This window comes from Musa acuminata, chromosome BXJ3-7 (genome assembly GCF_036884655.1).
Source record: "Musa acuminata AAA Group cultivar baxijiao chromosome BXJ3-7, Cavendish_Baxijiao_AAA, whole genome shotgun sequence".
NCBI lineage: Eukaryota > Viridiplantae > Streptophyta > Magnoliopsida > Zingiberales > Musaceae > Musa > Musa acuminata.
Window position 1 is genome coordinate 2,298,013 of NC_088355.1, and position 23,246 is coordinate 2,321,258.

Genomic DNA, 23,246 nt, shown 5'->3' on the forward strand with positions numbered 1-23,246 from the left:
TCTTCTTGCATGTGACAGACAAGAGGTCATTTAATGAGAGGAAGATGAACTGCTTATTAGGTTCAAACACTTCCATTTCAGAAAACTGGAAAAGCTTCCTCTCTCTACACTCCAAGAAACCTAATTTGTCTCCATTCTACTTTTGATGCATTTCACCAGCCGAAGGCAAAAGGGTGGCACCCAATTAAAGGTCGGTCCTCTGCAGCTCAAGTTCATGAACATGATGAACAAAGACTAGAACAGAGGTAAAAAACTAGGCAAGTGTTTGAGGATCCATTGTGATTCCTGATGATGTTAATATGCTTTGTTCATTTAGATTGAGAGAGGTTAATGAAACCAAGACAACAATCTTTTATAGCGAGCCAATAAATTCGTCTCCACCTCAAACCTCGAAGAACAAGTGTGATATAAACAAAGAATATAGCATTTGTGCATCTTTGGACCAATAAAAGTGTAATAAACTTGTGTACACACTCCACTAGCTTTCCTTTTCGTTCCTTTAATGATTGCTGATCTCCCCCTTCTCTCTCTCTCTCTCTCTCCCTCTCAACCATTTGAGCTCCATGAACTTTTCCTTCTCAGTTATTTCCATTGTATGTAACCTCTCAGAGAAGGTCAACAAGTTGTTTACTTCTTCTTCCCTCCCTCCCTCCCCTTGTGTGTTGCACTCCCCACCTCTTTAAAAAGCTCTCCTTTCTGCAATTTTCTCACCTTTATCACTCCCTCCTTCCTTTCACTTCTCTGCCTCTGCTTTCCCTTTCTCCCTTTCTCCTCCACCTTCCACCTCTCCTCTTTTCGCCCTTTATTCTCCCCCCAAAGATTGTAGCTTTCTGTCGAGCAGAGATTTTTCAACCTTGCCATAATCCAATTCTACTTCCGGAACTCCTCGTTTATCTTTGGGCATTGGAAACCTCGGTGAATTCACTGTTCTTTCACTTTTGGGTGCTCAACTTCAATAAAGGAGAGATCTTTTTGCATTGCCGACCTCGCGGAGATGAACTCTGGGTCGTCGGATCGATCGCCGAAGTGCTTTCTCAACCAGAATTGGGATCGCTCCGTCGATCACATCAGCCAATTTGGATCGGCGCTTGGCTCCTTCATGTCGCCGCAGTCTTCATTTGAGCTCGAGAGAGGGTTGCAGAGAATTGGCCACTTGAGCGAGGAGGTCCCGCCGCAGTCCCATTTCATGGATTCCTCTGGGAATTCCCAAGCCTTGGGAGGGTTAGTGATTGCAGGAAATCTGGCCCTGGCACATTTGGATCAGTTTCCGGCTGACCCAGGCTTCGCAGAGAGGGCAGCAAGGTTTTCCAGCTTCGACGGCGAGAGTTACGGTTGGTTCTCAGGCCATTTCGAGCTCCCTGGGAGCGGCAAGCCTTCGACTGCGGCAATCATCCAGTCTCTCACGGCGAGCGGGCTCCAAATTGGGCACTTGGAGAGCAACAGGCAAATTCCAGTATCGAATGGACTGCAATTGAAGATGAATAGCGCTGGTCCGGCAATCTCCAGAGAGGAAATGTCGCTGTCCGATCCGATATCTGCGAGCAACGGCAAGAAGCGAAAAGCTCCTTCGAAGAGCAAAGAAAAGGATGCTGCTTCACCGAAACCTTCCACTGATCCTCCCAAGGTACCAAACTCATCTTCTTGATGTGTATTACCAAGAAAGACTCAAACTTTGCAGCTTTCAGGTGGCAGATGAAGAGGATTCCGACACAAAGCGATGTCGATCCTCGGGGAAAATTCATGAGATCGGCATTGACAATGTTAAGCCAAAGTTGGAGCAAAACGATGGCGCCAGAAGTAATGGAAATGCTGAGCAGAAGCAGAGGAAAGCAGGCAATGACAAGCCCTCCGAGCCTCCTAAGGACTACATCCATGTCAGGGCGAGAAGAGGCCAAGCAACTGATAGCCACAGTCTCGCAGAAAGAGTATGTGATGAATGCTATCTCGAGATCCAAATGTTGGCTTTCGTCTCTGTTGATGATTCTGATCATTCTTCAACTGTTCACCAGGTGAGAAGAGAGAAGATTAGCCAACGAATGAAGTTGCTGCAAGATCTCGTTCCAGGCTGCAGTAAGGTAACACTTGATCTCAAAGATGCTCTCGTCACCCTGTTTCAGCTTATGAATAGAACACCAGAGACAAGATCTACTTTAGCTTGCTTGGAAATCTAGTCTCAAACTGCAATCTTCTGTTTAGGTAACTGGCAAAGCAGTCATGCTTGATGAGATCATAAACTATGTGCAGTCGTTGCAGCGACAAGTCGAGGTAAAATGATCATACAACACATGACAATTTCTATATGCAAGTATGGTTTTCTCATCTCATCTTTCTGTTCTTGTTGTAGTTTCTTTCCATGAAGCTGGCCACCGTAAACCCACAGCTGGACTTTGACAATTTGGCGAATCTCCGTGCCAAGGATGTGAGTTTGGAAATTTCCTGACCAGTTAAAACCAATCAAAATTCAGCCTATAATGCTTGCATCAACTAATTACTCTGGTCATAAATTTCAGATGATTCAGATTGGTGGACCTGTGCCGAATTCAGCTTATTCACCTGAAATGAGTATGGTGTCATCTTATGCTGATGTACCACAACAGAAGGACATTCTTCATAGCATTGCGACCAACGGGATCGATTTCCACTGCTCTATGAACTTGTTAGATTCCACAGGCCACCAAGATCTCAATGCACATCAGGCCTGCCTTGGTGGATTTGGAGATTCTTCATCTCAGGTATAAATCATTGTCAAATCTGCGATTATAAAGCTACTATGGAGATTTTTTTTTTGTTTTTTTGTTGAGACTGATAAAAACGAATACTGAACATTCAGCTAGGGTTTTTCTGGGAGGATGACCTCCAAAATATTGTTCAGATGGGCATAGGACAAGATCAGGAGATTGTTGCTTCCTCTCACAACTTCCATGGTGGTATGAACATTTACAAGGAAACCGTGCCGCTTGCTAACTTCATAAATCCATTAGATGTTACTGATTTTTCATCGGTCGGATGCAGGCACCTCCCCAGCTGCTCAAATGAAAATTGAGCTTTGAACAATTGGTTGGTGTGGAGGGAACAAGATGAATCTGTATGTATATATCGCGGCGCTGGATAATCGCAGCCCGCAAAGCTTTCAACTAACAACGGTCTTCAGATCCAAGCACATTTTTGTTCTACTCTCTAATTTATTGAGGGAACATAATTCTTTGGGGACTTCTTGTCAGTTATATCAGTTGTATGATCTAGTTAGAGTCCCATAATGTGGTCCAAATAGAGCACCACATTTGTGATGTATGATAATTAGGAAGGGAGGTTGGAAATCAAGATTCAACAATTGTATTTTGATTCTACCATTTATTCAATTGGATGATTCTTGGTAACATTTTCTGGAAATCCACAAAAAAAGTCTGAGAATGATATCTTAAGCAGCTGCAATATCACAATTTCTTCTTGCTTAAGTTCTGCAGATTATTTCAGGTTTGGGTGTCAGTACTTCTCAAGGAATAAGTCAACTGCTGAAGCTCCAATCTTGCTTGCAAGTTGCAATTATTCTTATTCTGTAGGCCACCCAGCTACATCCAGCCCTATCTATCTTGTACTTTCTCCAGCACTAATTTCTTCAGTTGTTCTGCAGTTCTCTGAAAGCAGACATTCCTGGAAAGAAAATAACAAAACTTAGCATGCATCAACTTGTTCTGCCATCATGTCTGCCATACCTGAAATCATACAAAGAAAGAAAAGAAGACAGAGGCACTGAACCCAGATATGGATGTCTGCTAGCTCAAGAAATCTTTGTTGTGCCAAGTTGCATTAACAAGCCTAAATCTATGTGCTCTGGTAAGAGCATGTCTAGAAGAGCAAAAAAAGCATGAGAGGTATCTGACACTATTCTGTGATGCTGCTTAATAAATTTAGGAAGAATAGTCTGCTTATTTTCTCCTTTTTCTTCAATGAAGAAGACAAGTTCTGAACTGCACAATCTGCAAAGAAAGGTGCAGTTATATTGGAGCCACAGGACTTGATCCAGACAAATTTCAAGAATTATGTGGTCCAAATGAAGGATTTGCATGTATTAATTAACACATTGCTTGTGACCCTCAAGACAGTTGGCCTCCACATTCTCCATCCATCTCATCAACCATCACTTGGTCATCCTGATGATGAAGAACACATGTGATGAGATACCAGTGGGCTCCCCATCAGCTGTGTGGGGAACACACATTTGTCAAAGTGCTTTACAGCTGCAAACAATTTGCTATCTAAATGAGGTCAAGTGGGCTCATGTCACCATCCAAACCTTCTTTCATCTATGGTATCTCTCTAATCTATGGGCATCAGAGGTCTGGCCCCAACTGTTTTCTCCATGCTCTGTGTTCCTTCTTGCATCCACCAAGGAGCACTGTGAGGAGAGTGGAAGAACAATCCCAGTGCTCATCAGTTGATGGGTTGCTCTCAGTGCCTCATGCAAAAGTGAAGACAAGGCATCACTGTGAGGATTACAACTAAATCCACAGACTACAATGTTTCAGATCTGGTTCACAGGTGCATTGATGATTCCAGACAGGGCCTTAAGTTGGTGTCTCAATTCAATGCTTACAGTTGAGTGTGGGGTGGGATGTCTGCATCAGGATTTCCACATCAGCAGGAGATATGGAACATTGGCTCTGATCCACTTGAAGCTTTGCTCCTTATCCAAAGCACCAAGAAAGAGCATGTTAGTGTGGACCCAATGCAATCAACTCAATGTGCCTTTTGCTTCATTTGTTTTTTCTTTGGTGGGGAGGGGAGGCTTGTCCTTTCAAACCTCAACTCCTCTGGTGTGTGGATAAGCCACTCTCACAACCTGCTGCTGAATCCTACTTTGTCATTCAAACCCAATTAACTTGCCTTCTCACTCAGTAAAACAAATAGAAAAATGCTTAGCTATGTTGAAGTTTTAGTCTGCATAGTGCATGAAAAAAAGATTTTAATATGTTTAAAAATAGTTATGACGACAACGATAACAATAATAGAATCATAAGATCTTAGCTAATTTAGGGTCGACTACGACTCTTTCATCATTATTGATCGATAAAAATAATTTTATTAAATAAAAAATCTAAATCTAAACTATGCTATTTGTAAGTATTTTTAGCACATATTTATATCCGTATCGAAACTACACCTGTTAGCACATATTTTTTTTATCTTTCCTAATAATTCTTTACATCCACCTCATCATTAACAAAACTCTTTGTACATATTGTTTATTAACTATACAATGCTTAGATCAGTATTATTCATTTTAACACTGTCTAATAGATAAATAATACATAAACCATCAGCATGATAGTTATGAAAAAGCCAAAATATGTATTGATAGAACCAAAAGGAGAAAATTATTCTGATACTGTCCATGGCAACTGGAACTGTTTTAAAGTTGGTTTTGCTCTCCTTGGATGCTATACATCCAATCTAGATTGCCTTTTTGTTTGTTGAGTTGCTTCATTCATTGATGCTCTTTTTTTCCTCTTTGTAGAATGTACAAAGGGCCTTATCGATGAACAACAAATGGTTTGGAAGCTTGGAAAGCTGTGGACCAAACTTCTCTTTTGCTCCACATATAGACATTTAGATACTCTCATATCTGCTCATCTCTTCTGAATGCCACACTCTCATTACTGCAACCTTCCAAACTTCAAAAACATGCACACTGATGGATGCATAAAGCAAACAAAGTGCACAAACACTGTTCCTTCTATTGGAACTATTGTGTGCATGTCACAAGCATCCACATGAAACAGCATCAGAATCTTCAACATTCATCTTTTACAGGCTTCTTTTTCCCTAATGGAGGATGACATCTGTGTTTCCCCCCTCCCCTCCCCCAAAGTAAGCAGATAAAATCACTTGCAACCACAGCAGTTCTCCTAACAAGTGAGAGTGATGTGTCTCCTATTTGAACACTGTGGAATGGGTCATCTCCCAAGTGAAGAAGAAAGGATCAAACACAGCACTGAGAACTGTGTATGCTTCGAAGACTTGCATTCCAAGAGTATTGGGTACACGAAATCTCGATATATCAATCAGTAGGCAACAATGTTCGACTACCTCTTGTATATTCTTTTTTGTTTCAATTGCATTTAATGATTTATGTTGCAATTATTTTATAACAATATAAATAAACATTGCTAGTGTTGACAAGAGCTTTTTCTGAAAAATATTTATTCTATGTTACTTTTCTTAGTCTCCTTAATATTTTTTTTAGTTTTAAGGTTCCTCTAAAATGATAATATGCTTTGAACTCGAATTCGATATACCTCTCCAAGTTGAAATAAAAACTATTACCATCGGATTCACTAATGACTTGCCTTAATCGTAGTCTCAATTTAAAATTGTGAGCCAATTCTTATCCATTATCAACTTAGGAGTTTGGAGAGGATTAATATATTAATTTATATTTATTTTTTAGTTTTATGATTCCTCTAGAATGATAATAGGCTTCAAACTCATAGGACGTAATCTGACTTAGTTCAATTCAATTTTTTTTACTTAAAATAAATATTATTATTAAGATAGAATCGGATTCACCAAAGATCTATCGTAATTGAAGTCTCGATCCAAACAAATTATTACTCTTTATTAGTATTGATGCTCGTCGTCTGATTTGAAGTTATATCACTATCATTGAGTCCCCTATCCACTTAAGTTAAGATAGGTCATGTTGGGCACACCATGTGGAATTATGAAGTAGTTGCCAATAATTGATTATTATAATATCAAATGTGAGCACCCAAACATTCCCTAGAGTTAAAAGAATTCAAATATCAAGTGGCCTACTTGTTACAATTATGTTGGTGGATGGCCCTATTTATATGCAATGGAATGTTTCTTAAATAGTATTTCTTTCATTTAATAATGTTTCTTTTAATCCTTTTAACCCTTATTATTTGTATTTATATAATAGTGTTTGAACTTATAATTTTTGAGATTTTTTATCCCATTTATGGCTAATAGGTGTTTAACCATTGAGCATAAGACAAATATAATCCTCAAATTAAGCAAGTAAATTTGCTAATGTGACCACTAGCATCTATCAATTCAAAATTGAGATTTGAGTATGTAATATTTATTGGACAAATTTTTAGAAAAAAACTTTTAGCTTCAATAATTTTTCAAATAGCACCTCATGAGAAATTTTATAAAGTATTTTTTTTAAATAACTATTATATCCCTATCGACTACCACTCAACCCTTAATTGTTTAGTCGCTCATTTACCCCCTTTATCTCAAATAGTCCCTCGATGTTCATTGAACAGAGAGGCAACCAACAACGAAGGTCTTGCTCTCGCTAGACCTCGGTGGCTACCTCCCCTCCATTTTGCCCCATCAAATTTATCGCTCATAGCCTTTAAATGAGGAAGAAGGGGCACGAGAGCCATCGTCACCTCCTTCCTCGCACGAGGGCTATGAGTGAGATGCATAGTGGCAAGCTAGTAGAGTCCGTGGAGGCGACGACGATCCTCATGTTGTCTCCTTCCTCATGCAATGGAGATGACGAAGGGGAGAGAAAGTGGTTGCTATGGTCCAACAAGATCGTAGGGGCAATGACAGAGGATACACAGGATAATCATGTAAGGCGGAATAGATAACAGTGAATCTTATGGAGGCAAAAGTAAAATCATCTTTTCATACATCTAAGAGTATTCTACAAAAATTTTTCAATGTTGAAACGCTTTGTGAAAATTCTCAAGGTTAAAGCTTTTTTTTTTTAATTCATTCATGTTTATTTAAGATCATATATATATATATATATATATATATATATATATATATATATATATATATATATATATATATATATATATATATATATATATATATATATATATATATATATATATATATATATATATATACACATTAGAGATGACAATGAAATATTCATTCTATTCAACCCACTTAAATTGGATTTTATAACTTATAATTAAATTTGACGGGTTCAATCGAAAAATATGTATAGAAGTTGGACTTTGATTGGCTTGAAGTACCTAAATGGATTTGATTTCATAAACATACATTCCAAAATGTGATTATAATGTGAGATAGAAATAGCAACAAGAAGGATTTAGGTATATGATCTACCCGGCCCACTTAGATTGGATTTGAATCGATGGATAAATACTCGAATCAGAGTCTTGTGGAGACTCATGTACCTATATATAGCTGATGAGGTTCACCCTCTCCATATATGATTTACCATTATGCTCGCTAAATGAAACATGCTAATTGAAATTACATTGGAAAAGACCCAAAGAAAATTTCATATGAAACTAAGAAATGAATCTGATAACTCATAGATTGTCTAATTATTTTTTTAAGAAAAATACTTTACAACTAAAAAAAAGAAGAAAAAAGATTGCAACACCATTGACTTACAGAAGAGAAAATTACACTGCTGTGCTTGGATTAAGGCATAAGGAATAGACATGAGAAGATGCTGTCAAAGTCTTTCTTTTTACTTGTTGAGAGAGAGAGAGAGAGAGAGAGAGAGAGAGAGAGAGAGAGAGAGAGATTCCACTGCATTCATAAGATATGGAAGGGTGCAACTCCAAAATGATCACAACCATCAATTTCATCGATCGCATGACATGACATGATTGATGGCCAGGGATCATCTCTTTCGGCTGCTTCGACCCTCCCACTGTTTCTTGCTGGCACCAAAGCAGTAAGCAGCAGTGTTGATGCTTCCAATTCACTTTCGGCGACAACAAGCTTCCTACGATCTGTATGTTTGCACGAACAAGAAGAAGAATGGTCAACATACTCATACATACGTGAATAAGATACGTCATTTCAAGTTACGTGCACTTGTCATCTTGTATGTGCCATAACATGCATCTCGATCGAGTCGCCACAATAGTCCGCTGTCAACAATGGGGGAGACGTTATCCTCAAGGGGGGTGTGTGCGCGTCGTCTTGCTTGCCTGGCTGCGTTGGGAAGCGCTCCTTCTGGCGACTCGATCCAAAAGGCCGCTTCTTCCGCGATCGAACTGACCCACCCACGGTTTTCTTCTGTGTCTCCTTCGTTTCCTGGGTGCGCTGCTTCCACCTCCCTCTCACCCTGAGAGCTGCAAGATAGCTCATTGAAGAATCTCGGATGCATACCACTGCGTGTCTCTGTTCTTCTCTTCTTTTATAAGACCAGCTCATCCTCTTCCAACCTCCTCCTCTTCGTAGAACAGACACCTCTCTCTCTCTCTCTCTCTCTCTCCTTTGAAGTGCACAAGAGTTGAGACCTTACGTTAGATGGCAGTCTTCCTTCGAGCGACGCGGGTGACAACCTTGCTTGACGACGACAAGGCAAAGGTCCGTCTTCGGGAAGCCGATGACAGCCACCGCGTGTCCGGCTACGACAGCAGCGGCAGCGAGCACGACTCCCCTAGCCTGTCCGGTCTCGTCCACGCGTTCCTTGAGCACGCACACGGCGACTCCCTCTCCGCTGATGTCGGCGCCGTGGCGCACCCCCATCACAGCTCTGACGATGACCACGCCGACGATCCTGACTGCACCGCCGCTGCGGTGGTGCGGGAGCTGATGGACCCTGCCGCGGAGGGGGATCGGTTTCGAGTCCGGCTCGCGGCAGACGTCTACTCGGTGGTTGAGGGGCTTTCGGGGCTGAGGACCTGCTGCGGCGCCGCTGGATTACGTCGAGCGGTGATGGCGCGGCTGAGGGCGTTGGGTTACAATGCCGGGATCTGCAAGGCGAGGTCGGACTCGTCCGGCGGGCTCAACGCCGGCAGCTACGAATACATCGACGTGGTGTCGGCGGCGGCGGAGGGGGCCGGAATGAGGTACATCGTGGACCTCGAGTTCGCGGCAGAGTTCGAGGTGGCGAGAGCGACGGAGGCGTACAAAACTGTGCTTGCGGCGCTCCCGCGGGCGGCAGTGGCAGGGGAGGAGACGATGCGGCAAGTGGTACGGGTGGTGGCGGACGCCGTTCAGAGGTCGCTCCGGGCGCAGGATCTCCACATCCCGCCGTGGCGCAAGAGCCAGTACATGATCGCCAAGTGGCTGGGGCCCTACCGGAGGACCACGAACGCGGTGCCGGCATCTCCGGGCGGTTCCGTGAGCAGCAGCGGCGCAGAGATCAGCTGCCGCTCCGTGGGCTTTACGACGGCCGCGTGGCGAAGGGTCCCGCCACCCGAACACGTTAGAAGCCACGTGGCGTACATAGCCAATTGATTACACCATTATAGTTGTTAATGCTATTTTTCCTCCTATTTTAGACTAATATTAAGCTGATAATTTAATTACCTAATGGATGGCAAATTGTTTTGGGACAGTTTCATTTGGATGAGCTTCGGATATTTATTTGGCTTCATATGTTGATTTCTTGAAGAAAACAAGAAGAAATAATTACATATAATAAAAATAAATAATGATGTTAAGTGGTGTCAATATTTAGGACTCTCTCTTGCATGGTTTACAGATTTAATGTTGGCTTAGAGCTAATTAATTATGAGATAGGTTTAATCCTGCTCTTCTTTCTCAGCTTGAAGCTAAACTTGAAACCCAGATTAAAGTGGTGTTGAATCCACTCAATTCGAATAGAATCTTGGCAGAGTCTGATGCTGATCCAAATACATGACACAGATTTCTTCATTCATCTTCAAAAAATATGTTACTAATGGTGGTACTTAGCAAAGAGATTACAAGGATGTCAGACATGGGGAGATGCAGATGAAAGGCAACGGCAGGTGCTGCGACTGTACCAGCAGCCCGCCCGACGCCGCCTCCACCAGCGCCTTCTTGATCGGACCAAGCAGCTCCGCCACCAGCCGCCACCGGAGCACCAGCTTCCGCCCGAGCACCAGCCTCCGTCGTCGCTCGCCTCCCAGCCGCACCGTCCCCCCGCGCCGCCTCCGCAGCCTCCCCCCGCGCCACCGGATCACCGCAACGCTCCCCAGCTCCGCCATCTCAGTACGATAGGACTGATGTCGAACGCAGCAAGTATGTGGTGGAAGGCTCATGATAGGCTGTTAAGCCAACTATTGCTGTGCTCCACAAACAGATGCCATCACGAGAGAAACAGCGAGAGAGAGAGAGAGAGAGAGAGATTGTGGCATCATCAATCATTAAAGGACGGCCTCATATGCCAGTGTGCTGCAAATGGGCAAAAACAAAGTGAAGGTAGAGGAATCAAAGTGAAAGCAGATGGAACTCCGGACTCATCTCCTGCTCTTATTGCGCTGGAGCACATGATCTATTTGGATGTATCTCCACTGGCCTGTGTACGACAAGCATTCAAAACTATTCCTTCCCCTGTTTTGCTTGTCTTCTTTAACGACATCATCATTCTGGGGTTAGCAGCAGAATAATTTTCTTCACTTCATTCACAGAATTCGTATAACAAGTGTACATGAAAGCTGATCACTGATTTCCTGCGATCTACAACCCTGTAAACTCGTCCCTTTTCTTACCCTCTAAGCCTGGAGAGGATATTAGAGATCAATCGATCGCGTAAGCCGAGCTGCTTAATTTAGTTTTGGTCTGTGGTGCATCGAAGGGTCAACGTATTTTCATATACTTTTGGACTACTAATTAATAGTAGAAGATGTTTCGTTTAGATGTATGCATGCACACATCGAGGAGTCGCATTCTTTGGCCGATCACGATCAGTCTCGTGAAATCGAACTCTGATATGTTCTCTAGAGAACAACACACGCATGATGGATGGCTTCACGCAACGCCTGCAGGAGAGAACAGTGATCATATGTACCAGCGATAAGCAGGAAGAAAAGAAACAGCTCCACATGTATTTACGCCATGTTCTCCTCATTTATTAAGCCACTACAGGTGGCTACACTTATGCACATAGGAGAGACCATCAGATTTATTGGTCCATCGCGGCAGCCTAGGAGTAAAACTCGTAGCTCTTGGCGTCCATTATGATTTGCCGAAGTCCTCCGATGGGCGACAGAATCATCAGCAGAACTCCGAGCAGAATGCAGATCTGAGGCAACGTACGAACAAAACACTTTTAGCGACATATCTTTTAGTGCGTCGGTAATGAGATATCACAGGGTGTTTTAGTTCTACCCAGTTGATGATCCAAGATAAGCTGAATCTTCTAGGCTTGTAAACAGAAAGCCACATGACGCAGGGAAGCTGCAAAAGGAGAGATCAGAAAGCATCATCATCATCTACTTGTTCTTTGTTGTTGGATTCCATGAAGGGGACGGAGGCTTACGAAGTATGTTGTCGGGGCAAAAGCAAAGCCGCCGAAGAACCCAAGCAGTCCGCCGAAGAAAGGGAAGGTCATGCCGACGAACATCGTAAACGCTGCACAAGGCGAGAAGAGCTAAATGAGTTGTTCCCGGACGTGAAAAGCTCGTCAAGGCATTGGCTTTGCCGCAGGAAGATGGAGATTACCAACGTAAGTACTGCGTCCGATCAGGCGAACAGCTAGTCCCGGCGGGAAGTGCAGCTTCTTGACGAGCACTGTCTCTATCATATCGAACACAGGCATGGCGTAGATCTGCATGGATGAGTATTTATGTGATCAGATCAAGTACACGACAAGTAGAAGAACTACGAAAAAGAGAGCTCAATCACCTGGTAACTACCGATAACGTGGATGACGACCATAATATTGGCCGTGGCGATCAGCCACCGCGGCTTATTCAGCGTAATGAGGATGTTGTCGGCGACGCCGTTGCCGAACGCCCAGTACCCCAAGAAAGCCACGGGGAAGTAGCAGAGAGCAACGACGATGTAGGCGACGACGACGCCTTTCCACATGGGCTTCTTGGAGGGCTTCTCGGGAGTGGACGGGATCGTAGCTTGGATCTCCAACGCCACGTTGTGGCCGGCGTACGCAAAGGACACATCTCCCAGTGCGCTCAAGAAGTTGAAGACGCCTTCTGCGGTGCTTGACGACTTGTAGACGTACTCCACGTTGGCTTGCTTCCCCCTGTGCACCGAAGCTCCCCAGGCAACGGTGGAGTAGCTGCAAGGCAAGCAAACGGTTTGGTTTGAGGAAGCCATGCGCTTTATGATGGAGGAGAAGTAATCTGAAGACACAGATCAACCTGAACGACATGACAGCGGCTGCCAAGGAGACCCCGGAGATGGAGTTGAAGTTGGGGAGCTGGGAGAGCACGAAGTGTACGGAGCCGAAGATCATGATGAAGTAGGTGAGCTTGATGGACTTGCAGTCGGGGCAGAGGACATCGTGGAACTTCTTGAGGGACTTGCCGCCGGTCACCATGTACACGATGTTGACGCCGACCTCGACGGTGAGCTGTTGCGGCACGACGATCCAAAGGCCGAGCTTGTCGCCGAAGGCTTGCTGCCCCAGCTCGTGGTACCGGTCGAACCGCTTCCCCGGCACCATCTCGTGCATCTGCACCATTTGCCACAGCGTGTAGAGGGTGATGACCCATGACAGGATGAGCACTGCAATGCCGGGGCCCCTGCTCCATTGAACCCAAGCAACCATGTTCTTAGCTAAGCCGAGCCAAACATCCAAAAGACTCACAGCGATCACATGTTTACCATCCAAGTTGCGCCATAGCGTAGGGCAAACTGAGGACGCCGGCGCCGACCAAGGCCGTGACATTGTGGAAGGCCGAGTACCACCACTTCGCCTTCCTGGAAGATGTGATGGGGAGCCAGTCGTCGATCGACTTCTCCCTCGCCTTCTCCTCGATCTGCACGTTATCAACCTGATAAGCCATGAGGCCAAACTCAAAGAGGAGAAATGGATCAGAAATCTACTCCGGCAGCAACAGAGGCCTATGAAGACTTCAAAACTCCAGAGTAAGCTTAGAGATGCAGTTGGAGACGTAATCTTCGGTGAAAGATTTGCAGGCGGATTTGGAGGCGGATTTGGCGGCCCTGAAAACTTGCCATAGATAGATGGAATCGTTAGATAAGCCTGAGTTGTATCTGTTAAGGTTTGGCAGATCTGTTGAACTGTACATGGAACAGCTTCATGCTCTACCGCGTTTACCTCCGTGCAACCATTCTTAGTGTTTGATCTGATTTTTTGGGAACTCTTCGCACCCAAATAAACGGGAAGTAGCTTTTGTTTACTTCGCACGAGTGTTTCCGTCTCCCTCGAGCAAACTTACTTCCAAACCAACGAGTTGACTTCACTGAGCATACTCGTGTTGACCCATCTACTGACCACAAAAATGCTTCTCGGGAGTTGTTTCTGTTTCGGTTTTCAGAAACAAAACACGAAAACGAAGGAAAATACACGTGGCATCATCTTTATTGACTTGCTCACGTGCACAGCGCGTGCAGACGACTACGACGATCCCGTCGTGACTCGTGACCGCGACCGATTGCAACACCAGACCTTGGCGGCCACGTGGGACCCACGGTGTACATGTTTGCATGTACGTACGGGAATGACAAGATTATTTTGGTATAACATTACGTTACTAAAAATAATTTAAATTCGTAATAATATATAACCGTATCAAGTAATAGAACTAAAGGTGGGGCCCAATATAGAACCCTTATTGCCTTTCTCTGTGTTCTCACTGTTTCGAGTTTTATATGAAGTATTTTTCGTCGCGTTAGGGTTTAATTATTTTTGGAAAGAAGATGGCAATGGAAAAACCCGATGCGCAGCCGACGGCGGATGAGGAGAACGGAGAGGTGAAGGAGTTGGGGTTAGGGTTTCGTACTCTTCCTAACCCTCCTCCCCCTTCTTCCCATGGGACAGACGCCATCGATGGCGACCTCGAGAAGGTGGGCCCGGACGAAAAGATAGCGGAGAAGCTCCAATTCTGCGCTGTTGATCAGAAAAAGTGCACTGGAGGAGTCGGAGCTTTTGAGACTGAGGAGGACCGTGGAGAGAAGTCGGATGAGGAGGGGGGTGTGGGTGGTGAGAAGGAAGGATTGACGGGGAAAGCTGATGTCGAGAAGGTCTGGGAGACGTCCAAGAAAGTCGATGCCGCGTCCAAGGATGACGAAGGGGAGAACAGGAGTATGGGGATTTCTTACCCGCAGAGGCCTGGGCAGCTTGACTGTGCTTACTACTTGAGGACTGGGATTTGTGGATACGGAGCCAACTGCAAGTTTAATCATCCTCCGAGAATAAGGCTCACTCAGGTTCGTTCTCTTAGATCATAAGTTTGGGAATTTGAGTCTTTGATACATAATTCTTTGTTTTTTCCTGTTAGCTTGAAAATCTGAAGGCAAGAACTCGGGAGCTAGAATTGGTTCAGGTGAGTTATAGCTCTATTTCACCGATCTGTACAGATGTAAGTTTGTAATTCTAGGTTTATGTCCCTCATATGTTGTGAACTCTGGAATGAGCAGTTTCTGTTAATTTTAACTTGATTCAGATGTTCAAAAAAAAAAAAAAACTTGATTCAAGCATCTGTAGAGGTTGGTTCTTTGACAGTCTATCATTGGGATTTGTAGGAGTTTCTTAAGAGCATCTTATATGTTGTTTCTGTTCTCTCCTTCAAATGTATGTATAACAATAAATGTTTAGTGATTTTCACTTTCTTTTATGTGGAAGTGTATGATTGCTTTCACTGTACTAACTTGTTCTGTATTGCAAATGTGCCTTATGCTTGCCTTGCTGGATCACTTTTCGAAAGTACTTACCATCCTTGAAAATAATCGAGCTGATGAGTCTGCATTTATGATCTTCAAGACACATCACATTATGCTTTTGTTCATATGAGAATGTCATGAAGCAACTTTGTAATGGTGTACCTCTTATTGATGGAACTTTGGAATCTTATGATCCCTATGGAAATCTAACTTTATCTCTAATTTTAAGACATGTACGCAAATATGGTATTTGACGGGTTGGCTGTAGTAGCACGGCAGCCTTTTAGTTGAGTAGAAAACTGTGAAACTAATTAATGAATCAAGCTATATTTGAACATATTCTCCTCAATGTGAGTAAGTTTCTTGTATTCCTTATATAACCTTATTTGCATCAATTTTTTTTTTCTTTGCAGTTTTAAGTATCCCAAGAACAAGCCTTGTGGCTGGAATTCTGAGCAGGTCCACAACACCTGTAAACTTGATATGTTTTTGTTAGACTAGATGTAAAATTTAGTACATGTTGGTAGGTGAGTTGTTAAATATGTTTATTGAGCATGTAAAGTCGATGGATGTCTACAATGATTAAAAATGTTGGAAACAAGGAAGAATAACTACTTGAAATTAATGTTTTAAGTACCAGTTTATACCAATTTTGCCAACTGTACCAAGATATCAACTAGTATTTTGACTATACCGACTGGTGCTTTAAACCCTTCTTGAGATGTTCCCTTCCATAATCAAAATCCTAAATCCTGAGCCCTTGCTCTCTGTTTGCTTTTATCAACCAAATTGGTATGAAGTAGGTTCTTAGGTACTTCGTGTGGTATTAATAGTCCTTCATGCACAATGACAATAGGATACTATTTCTTTTGTTAAAAAAAAATAAATCTCACTTCCAGTCAATAGAATTTTTTGATTGAAATCAAGGTTCACAATTTCATATACTGGTAGTGTATTAGTTAAGGCTCACACCGGTATGGTTAGTGTCATACTGGTGTACAGAGTGTTAGTACATCGGTACCTATTGGATTTCAGATTTAGCCTTAAAAAAAGCAGGCATTCGATATGCTGATATGTTCCAGATTTTGGATTTACCCTAAAAAATTCTAGAAATCAAGAGGAAACCCTATTAGGGTTTTTTTCTCCCCTTTTCTAGTGATATACCATCAATTAGACATCTATAAACTGAATTTAGACTACAAAACAATGAATGAGATGTGATACAAAGACATATACCTGCTGGGACCATTACTAGTCCATCTAGTGCCTGTACAGATCTGGTACATTCAGTGGTCATTTCCCATCATAATAATCTTTCATTTGGTCACTAGTTCACAATTGATTAAAGGAGCACATTCATTAATTCCCACGACATGTCATTTCACAATTTCTCATCATAAATATCCATCATTTGATCATTTCACAATTTGTTTTCTCATTATTTTATTGGCTCATGTTTGATTGAAGTTTTTTTAAATGATTATCTTTATTTTTAATTATACTTTTTTATAATTTTTCAAGATGCTCGCCTTGTTTCATTCAAGCAAGTGCCTAGGGGAGTGCTAAGTGCCTTGGGCAAATTTGTAATGTTAGCACCTTTTGTAGTGCTTTATGCCTTTGACAACAATGCTAAAACATAAATGTTAACCTAAGATTTCAAGTGTTGATAGGTAATGGATTTATCGCTGAAAATTGTTTGTTCTAAATTACAAAAGATTTTAACAGAATATAGAATATAATTGATTTGTATAAAAATAAATGTCGGATTGTGTCATCTAGGTTTTATTTTATTTGTAATACACATTCAGTTATATAATTATGTTGTAATTGAAAGTTCCATTTTTTTTAACTTGTAATATGCATATTCTTATGTACAGTCTTCCTTGATTCTCTGCAGTGCTTGGAATTTTTTTTTTTTTTCGATCTTCACTTCTATTCACATCCATCTCATTTAAGATTGTTCAGATTCATTGATACATTTTTCTTGAACTGAAGTGATTCTGTCATGTGGATGAACCCCATTGTAATTCTTAATTACTTGAGCATATATGCTTTTGGTTTCTGAAGATTGCAATACTTGTTGAATGATTGCCTTTTTTCTTTTGAAAAGAATACACTTTTCATTGTTTGTTAACTTATTTAATATTTTAATATTGTAGTTTTGTGGTCTTATGGTGTGTGATTATTACATGGAATTTTTTCAGCAGCCTATTAGCATGGAGGAAAAGGAGGAATTCCCAGAAAAGGCTGGCCGAAAAGAATGCAAGGTTGAAAGAAACCTGTATTGCATATTATCCTCGGGGTCTTACTTTATGTTTATTTTTATTGAATAATTGTACATTATTGTCGATGTATTTAGCTTTATCTTCATTTGTCATGTTTTTAGCACTAGGTTGAGGGTGTCCTGTAGTTGCATGAATGTTGTGGCTTTTGTTTTTTTATTTATGAATAACTTTCGATGGTATACTTTCTATGTTTATGGCTATTAGCTATTGTGTAAAATACTTGTTTTGTTAAATAACTTTAATATGCTTGGATTCGTGACCTTTTGCAAATTGTTTTGTTAATCCTGTTTGTTTCTACATTTTTTTGTCTATTTACATGTTGAGCAATTAACAACTTCTTGTTTTATAAAAGCTTTGCTACTTCCATCATTTGTTTTATAGATAACAGTTTCAAGATGGTTTTTAGTTTGTTTTATTGACATAATTTGTATTCAAAATTTTCCTACTTATTGACATTTCATGTTTTTTCTTTCGGCATAGTCATCTGTGGTAAAATAAGCAGGTAGAAGAGTCATAGGAGGGGGAGGGAATGATTCATTTCCTAGAAAGATGTCCTTCACTTTGATCCTCATTAATTTGACCTATCTATCGGTAGTTGCACTATACAGCTCAGTGAAATTAGACTTTTGATCAGAACCATTAACTGCAAAGAAGATAGATCAATGTAGAAAAAGGAACTAATAGAAGAATATGTTAGCCGGAAATCATTACAAAGTTGTAAATATGAGAACATGAATATTATTTTCAATAATAACTATTGATATCAGTGAACTGATTAGCTGGTGTTTGTAAGACAATTTAGAAGTGTGGATGTAAACAAGATAATGGGATTACACAAAACATTTATTGAGCATTTGATGACATGAAAAGTTTTCTCAGTATAACTATGGGCTCGACTCAAGAAAGAATTTTTACATAAGATAACAAAACTATTATATAAACTGATGGCTATCTTATTTAATTGCATGTTTGCTTCTTAGGTCTATGTGTACCACACCTTTAATGTGTTTGTTCTAGATGGTCAAGTTCCAAAGTTCTCTATTCTTGTGCAGACTTGGGTATGTTTGTAATCTCTATTTCTGTCTTTCTTTTTCTCTTTCAAGAGATTGTTATCCTTATCCTGAGTTTTATTGCAAGCTTCTATTCTGTTACTTCATGAAGAGGTTTTGTACCTTTTTTATAAGCACTTGCCAAGTTTTCTTTTTGCATCTCATGTTTTATGTTCTGAAGTTTTTCTTTATTATGAAAGAATTCAAGATCCAAATTAGGCAAGTCAATAATAGACCGGATAAATTTGGTCCATTACTAAGCAAGGCTCTAGTTCTTAGTCATTTCATTTTGATGTGTCAAAAAATTGTTATTCCAACAGTGGAACAAAATGACAGAATGGGTGTGTTGCCCTAGGTTAAAGGTCAAATAATCTTAACTTGAAATTTTGAATCGTTTGAACAGTTAGCAGCTCAAGGGGGCCAGTTGTCTAGAATTTGACTAAGCCTTGTGCCAGTTCAATTAAATAACTGGTCTGGGGCTATAACTAGAAGGTTCTGCCATTCCGTTTATTTCGGCTGGGGAAGGGTCTTCTTAGGTTGTTCCATTAACTTTTGTGTTTGGTAGAGTTCTACATTTTTTGTTGTTGCGTAGAAAGTCATTTACTCAGAAAATAATGAATTACATCAGTCTCGAAGATCCCTTTTATTATACAAATAAAATGTATATATATTTTTTGTGTTCTATGATTGAAGTGCAAAAAGTGATGTAAATGATTTAGTTTTATTGTGTGTCTAGTTTTTAAGTTGGTTTCCTTGAGAATCTATTTATAGATCTGAGGTTTTTGCTTGTGATGGAAGTTTCAATGTTTTATTGACAATTTAAAATGTGAACATATTCATTTGAGGAAATGTTCACATGTTTTGCTAGTGAAAAAATGTTTTATAAATTATGATGAAAGTTTGTCTTAGTAATGAATTGGCCATTTCTAGAATGCAATCAGTTTTTTTAACTTTCTTTGCTGTCATTTACTTATCATGGTGCTTGATGTTTTAATGATTTGTGTTGGTTTTGCAGTTCTTCTTAATGCCGGGAGGTTGCAAGTTTAGAAATTCCTGCATGTTTGCTCACTCTCAACAAAAACCTGAAGTATCCGTAATTAGGCTTAACTTTTTAGGGCTTCCAATCCGAACAGTAAGTTTGTTGATCTATTTGCATATTAGTTATTTAGAGACAAGTTTGAGGTGTGCCATATATTTTCTTGATTGACTTTTCACCTTGCAGAGTTCATATTTTTTCTACTCGATGTGTTTATTATTCCAGGGAGAAAAAGAATGCCCCTACTACATGCGCACTGGCAGTTGCAAATTTTCGAGTAACTGCTGGTTTAACCATCCTGATCCTACTGTTGTAACTGCACAAGATTGTGTATTGGAATATCAAAATGGTGGATCTCCTAAACGACATGCTTCAGCGGAAATGAATATGCCAAATCACATTCATAGCTTCAATCAAACAGTTACTCACTTGGATTCCTTACCATCTTACATCCCAAGCTTCGTCCCTCCTCCTAAAGGTTTCAACTTCAACCCTAACTTAAGGTCCCAGGTAACTTATGGCTTGTATTTATCTATCATCTTCCAGACGAAAGAATATTTTTCTGCTTTTGCTATTGATAAATTTATCTTATTTTTGTTGCACTTTACCCGGGTCTGTTTATAGAAATTGTTCCAAAATTCTTAGAATATTTATTTGATGGGCTCTTGGTAATTTGATTTGTAGTTATTGTTTAATAACTTTTCCCTAGTCATTTGTAGCTTTGATCAATAAAGGAATTTTGTATATGACAGATGCCAATGAACGGTAAATGGCATAAGTTTACACCTTTTTTGGAATCATATCATAGTCTGTAACTGAAATTGTGCTTTCATGGTTTTTGAGTTTTGTTGTTAATTGGCTCATTAGAATGTTAGTATTCCTTTTTTCTTGTGGTGATCTGCTTTTTCTGAAAACTTTGGCATATTTACCTTGATCTGCATTTTAGGTGTTATTTTCTCCAAGTTGTTAGGGTTATATTGAAGTTAGCATATTATTCATCATGAAACAATAATAATATTATAAACACAGATTCAACCCTTTACGGGTGCACTTATTTGTGTCTTGTATTTTTTTTTGACTTTTTCTGAGCTTCTCTTGCTTCTTATGGTTCTTACCACCATTCAGCACAAACTAACTTTTAAATAGTTTTATCTGTTTGAAGTTTACATATTCTATGTGGATGTACTGAAGCTGATCCACTGAAGTCCGTATCCCTTTTAGTCGATCAGATGATTGAACATACAAATGCATTTTGTTTCATCTTCATAGTAGAAAAAAATTTGTTGTCAAATTGTTAGAGAGAATTGTTTTTTATTCTTCAGTCAATCTTGATACTGGAAGGATGGTTTCAATTATCTACCCTAGTCAGTGGCTGAAGAAAGATCAGTGTTATATTATTTTTCTTAACAGTTAGTTTCTTGAATGCTTTTTTGCAAGTTGACTAATAAAAGAAATAATATTATGTTTTTATATTTTCTTTATTGATATTAGATTGCTTTATTTGACTTTGATTATGATCCTCTATATTAGGTCCCATCAAGCCCATCTTTCCCTTCATCGAGGAATATACAGCAGCCTTTGTGTGCAATTTCCATTAGTAATACAAGTGCTATACAGCAGCAGGGAGACATGGTGTATCCTGAGAGACCTGGTCAACCAGAGTGTCCATACTTTATGAAGACTGGAGATTGTAAATTCAAATCAGCATGTAAATTTCATCATCCAAGAAGTCGCCTTACAGGAATTTCTAGTTGCAATATTAGTCCTCTAGGGCTTCCCTTGAGACCTGTGAGTTTCACTTATAAATTCTTGTACTTGATAACTTTTGGTTTATATTCTTGAAGTTCTACTAACAAATGGTTGTTTCTCTAGTTTTGTTTGCTAAATACCTGAGGTCTGAATGATACTCTGCCGTGCTTTTTTTTTTTTGCCCATCTGTTTTAACTTTTATCTGGGTGGTACCATCTATTTTATCACCAATAAATCTTTATAACTATTTCGTGGATCGTGCATCAGTCAGAGTCTTGGTGTTAATTATGTGCTGTATTCATTCACAATGAATCAGAGGTCTTTCCATTGAGCCATTTTATATACTATATTTAACTGGATCATTTTTAGAGTCAGTAGAAAAGGGAGAAGACCAGGTTTGCTGCTTGTGATGGTTTTGCATTAGGCAACCAAATGTCCAGCTCAGAATTCTGGTGTTAAGACTTTGCAGTTATGTCAGAAAGCAACTAATGGATCATTATATTTTTAAGTCAGCTCTATCATATTTCAGATTTCCTTAATTTGTTTTGGACATTGCTTATGATTTTAATTGTTTCTCATTCACTTGACATATATCAATTTATATAGGATCAACCAGTCTGTGCATTTTATAGCCGTCTCGGAATCTGCAAATATGGGCCTGCTTGTAAGTTTGATCATCCAATGGATTTTGCTTCTTCGGCATCACCAACAGGAAGATCTGGAGAAGTTTCAGACTTGTGAAGATGCTGAAAGAGAAGCCCTTCAAAGTACCTTAGTCTGACAATCACCAAATTGCTATGCGGTGGATCTGACTGCTGATTAGCACAACTGAACGACCACCAGCTTTGGTATTTTTTGTTCTCCAGCAACAATTAAGTTGCTATATATATATATATATTATTTTATTTTCAGTGTTTTTGTACTGTATATAAAACCTTGCCGCCAATATGTTGCAAGTACTTTAGAGTTTGTATCTTTTGTGGGACATCTACTGCAGGGGCGGGTTAATTTTTTCTTGAAAGCCGAGATGGAATTGTTAGTAATATCTGCATTCCCAGTAATGACAGTTGATATGGGCTTCGCCATGTGTTATTTCTCTTATGAGGTATGTCATATAAAGAGCTGCTGCATATAACTTATGCCCAGCTGTCCTCATATAATAATATTGAGAGTAGTCTGCCAGAGCTGATATATAGCTATCATAATTGTTATTATTTGGTGGAAAAGATGCAGCCTTTAGGTTGAGAAGTTCTCCATGCCATTGATAATTAGTGGTAAAGTGTATTTCTCGTGGATTGTATTTATTTTTCGTATGATTACTCCTTTATTATGTTTTTCATGTAATAAGTTAAATTAATATCATAAACATATGAGAATTGGATTTCTTCTTTTTGTTGATGACAAAAGGGAAAAAGTATGATGATGTCATTCATCATGATATGTTACGAGTTTGTTTAAACAATCGATATGTGTTTATATTTTAATTTGTGTTTATATTTTAATCCACGTTTTGAATGGGATGTTTCGATGAGACAATTAAAGATAAATTTTTTTTTATCAGTAATTTTT

At 40.1% G+C, this 23,246-nt stretch overlaps 4 protein-coding genes across 9 annotated transcripts; 3 read left to right on the plus strand and 1 right to left on the minus strand.

Annotated features, from left to right (window-relative positions):
- Positions 1–444: 444 nt before the first annotated feature.
- Positions 445–3,379, plus strand: LOC135642416 (transcription factor bHLH77-like). 2 transcript variants are annotated; one of them, XM_065158551.1, is made up of 8 exons: positions 445–1,624; positions 1,686–1,925; positions 2,010–2,075; positions 2,197–2,265; positions 2,345–2,419; positions 2,511–2,732; positions 2,831–2,927; positions 3,013–3,379. In XM_065158551.1, the coding sequence occupies exons 1-8, from the start codon at positions 995–997 to the stop codon at positions 3,048–3,050; spliced, it is 1,437 nt and encodes a 478-aa protein (XP_065014623.1). In that variant the 5' UTR covers positions 445–994; the 3' UTR covers positions 3,051–3,379. The 2 variants fall into 2 exon arrangements, with proteins under 2 accessions (XP_065014623.1, XP_065014624.1); XM_065158552.1 differs by having other exon boundaries at positions 857–1,624; positions 2,520–2,732; positions 3,013–3,193.
- A 5,602-nt stretch (positions 3,380–8,981) lies between these two features.
- On the plus strand, positions 8,982–10,713 carry LOC135642396 (uncharacterized). The gene has a single exon (XM_065158523.1). It carries the CDS (start codon positions 9,286–9,288, stop codon positions 10,219–10,221), a length of 936 nt encoding a protein of 311 aa, XP_065014595.1. The 5' UTR covers positions 8,982–9,285; the 3' UTR covers positions 10,222–10,713.
- Positions 10,714–11,781: 1,068 nt separating this feature from the next.
- On the minus strand, positions 11,782–13,758 carry LOC103991128 (lysine histidine transporter 1-like). Its single transcript, XM_009410487.3, has 7 exons — positions 13,537–13,758; positions 13,071–13,454; positions 12,595–12,988; positions 12,412–12,517; positions 12,230–12,321; positions 12,079–12,147; positions 11,782–11,992 (listed from the first exon to the last, which is right to left on the minus strand). The coding sequence occupies exons 1-7, from the start codon at positions 13,716–13,718 to the stop codon at positions 11,894–11,896; spliced, it is 1,326 nt and encodes a 441-aa protein (XP_009408762.2). The 5' UTR covers positions 13,719–13,758; the 3' UTR covers positions 11,782–11,893.
- A 785-nt stretch (positions 13,759–14,543) lies between these two features.
- Positions 14,544–22,762, plus strand: LOC135581311 (zinc finger CCCH domain-containing protein 33-like). 5 transcript variants are annotated; one of them, XR_672167.3, is made up of 7 exons: positions 14,544–15,105; positions 15,177–15,257; positions 17,763–17,825; positions 19,908–20,024; positions 20,154–20,406; positions 21,459–21,716; positions 22,284–22,762. XR_672167.3 is itself a non-coding variant. In XM_065158140.1 (7 exons), the coding sequence occupies exons 1-7, from the start codon at positions 14,596–14,598 to the stop codon at positions 22,416–22,418; spliced, it is 1,449 nt and encodes a 482-aa protein (XP_065014212.1). In that variant the 5' UTR covers positions 14,552–14,595; the 3' UTR covers positions 22,419–22,762. The 5 variants fall into 5 exon arrangements, 4 of the variants coding, with proteins under 4 accessions (XP_065014212.1, XP_065014213.1, XP_065014214.1 ...); XM_065158140.1 differs by having other exon boundaries at positions 14,552–15,105; positions 20,154–20,438; XM_065158141.1 differs by having other exon boundaries at positions 14,552–15,105; positions 17,766–17,825; positions 20,154–20,438.
- Positions 22,763–23,246: the final 484 nt, after the last annotated feature.

Coding starts and splice junctions, on each gene's coding strand:
- LOC135642416 (XM_065158551.1), top strand. CDS start 995: ATGAACTCTGGGTCGTCGGATCGATCGCCGAAGTGCTTTCTCAACCAG. Junction 1,625..1,685: donor CTTCCACTGATCCTCCCAAG/GTACCAAACTCA, acceptor TGCAGCTTTCAG/GTGGCAGATGAAGAGGATTC. Junction 2,420..2,510: donor CGAATCTCCGTGCCAAGGAT/GTGAGTTTGGAA, acceptor CATAAATTTCAG/ATGATTCAGATTGGTGGACC.
- LOC135642396 (XM_065158523.1), top strand. CDS start 9,286: ATGGCAGTCTTCCTTCGAGCGACGCGGGTGACAACCTTGCTTGACGAC.
- LOC103991128 (XM_009410487.3), bottom strand. CDS start 13,718: ATGGCTTATCAGGTTGATAACGTGCAGATCGAGGAGAAGGCGAGGGAG. Junction 12,989..13,070: donor GCCGCTGTCATGTCGTTCAG/GTTGATCTGTGT, acceptor CTTGCCTTGCAG/CTACTCCACCGTTGCCTGGG. Junction 12,518..12,594: donor ACGTTATCGGTAGTTACCAG/GTGATTGAGCTC, acceptor TCATCCATGCAG/ATCTACGCCATGCCTGTGTT.
- LOC135581311 (XM_065158140.1), top strand. CDS start 14,596: ATGGCAATGGAAAAACCCGATGCGCAGCCGACGGCGGATGAGGAGAAC. Junction 17,826..19,907: donor CTGGCCGAAAAGAATGCAAG/GTTGAAAGAAAC, acceptor TTGGTTTTGCAG/TTCTTCTTAATGCCGGGAGG. Junction 20,025..20,153: donor TAGGGCTTCCAATCCGAACA/GTAAGTTTGTTG, acceptor TTATTATTCCAG/GGAGAAAAAGAATGCCCCTA.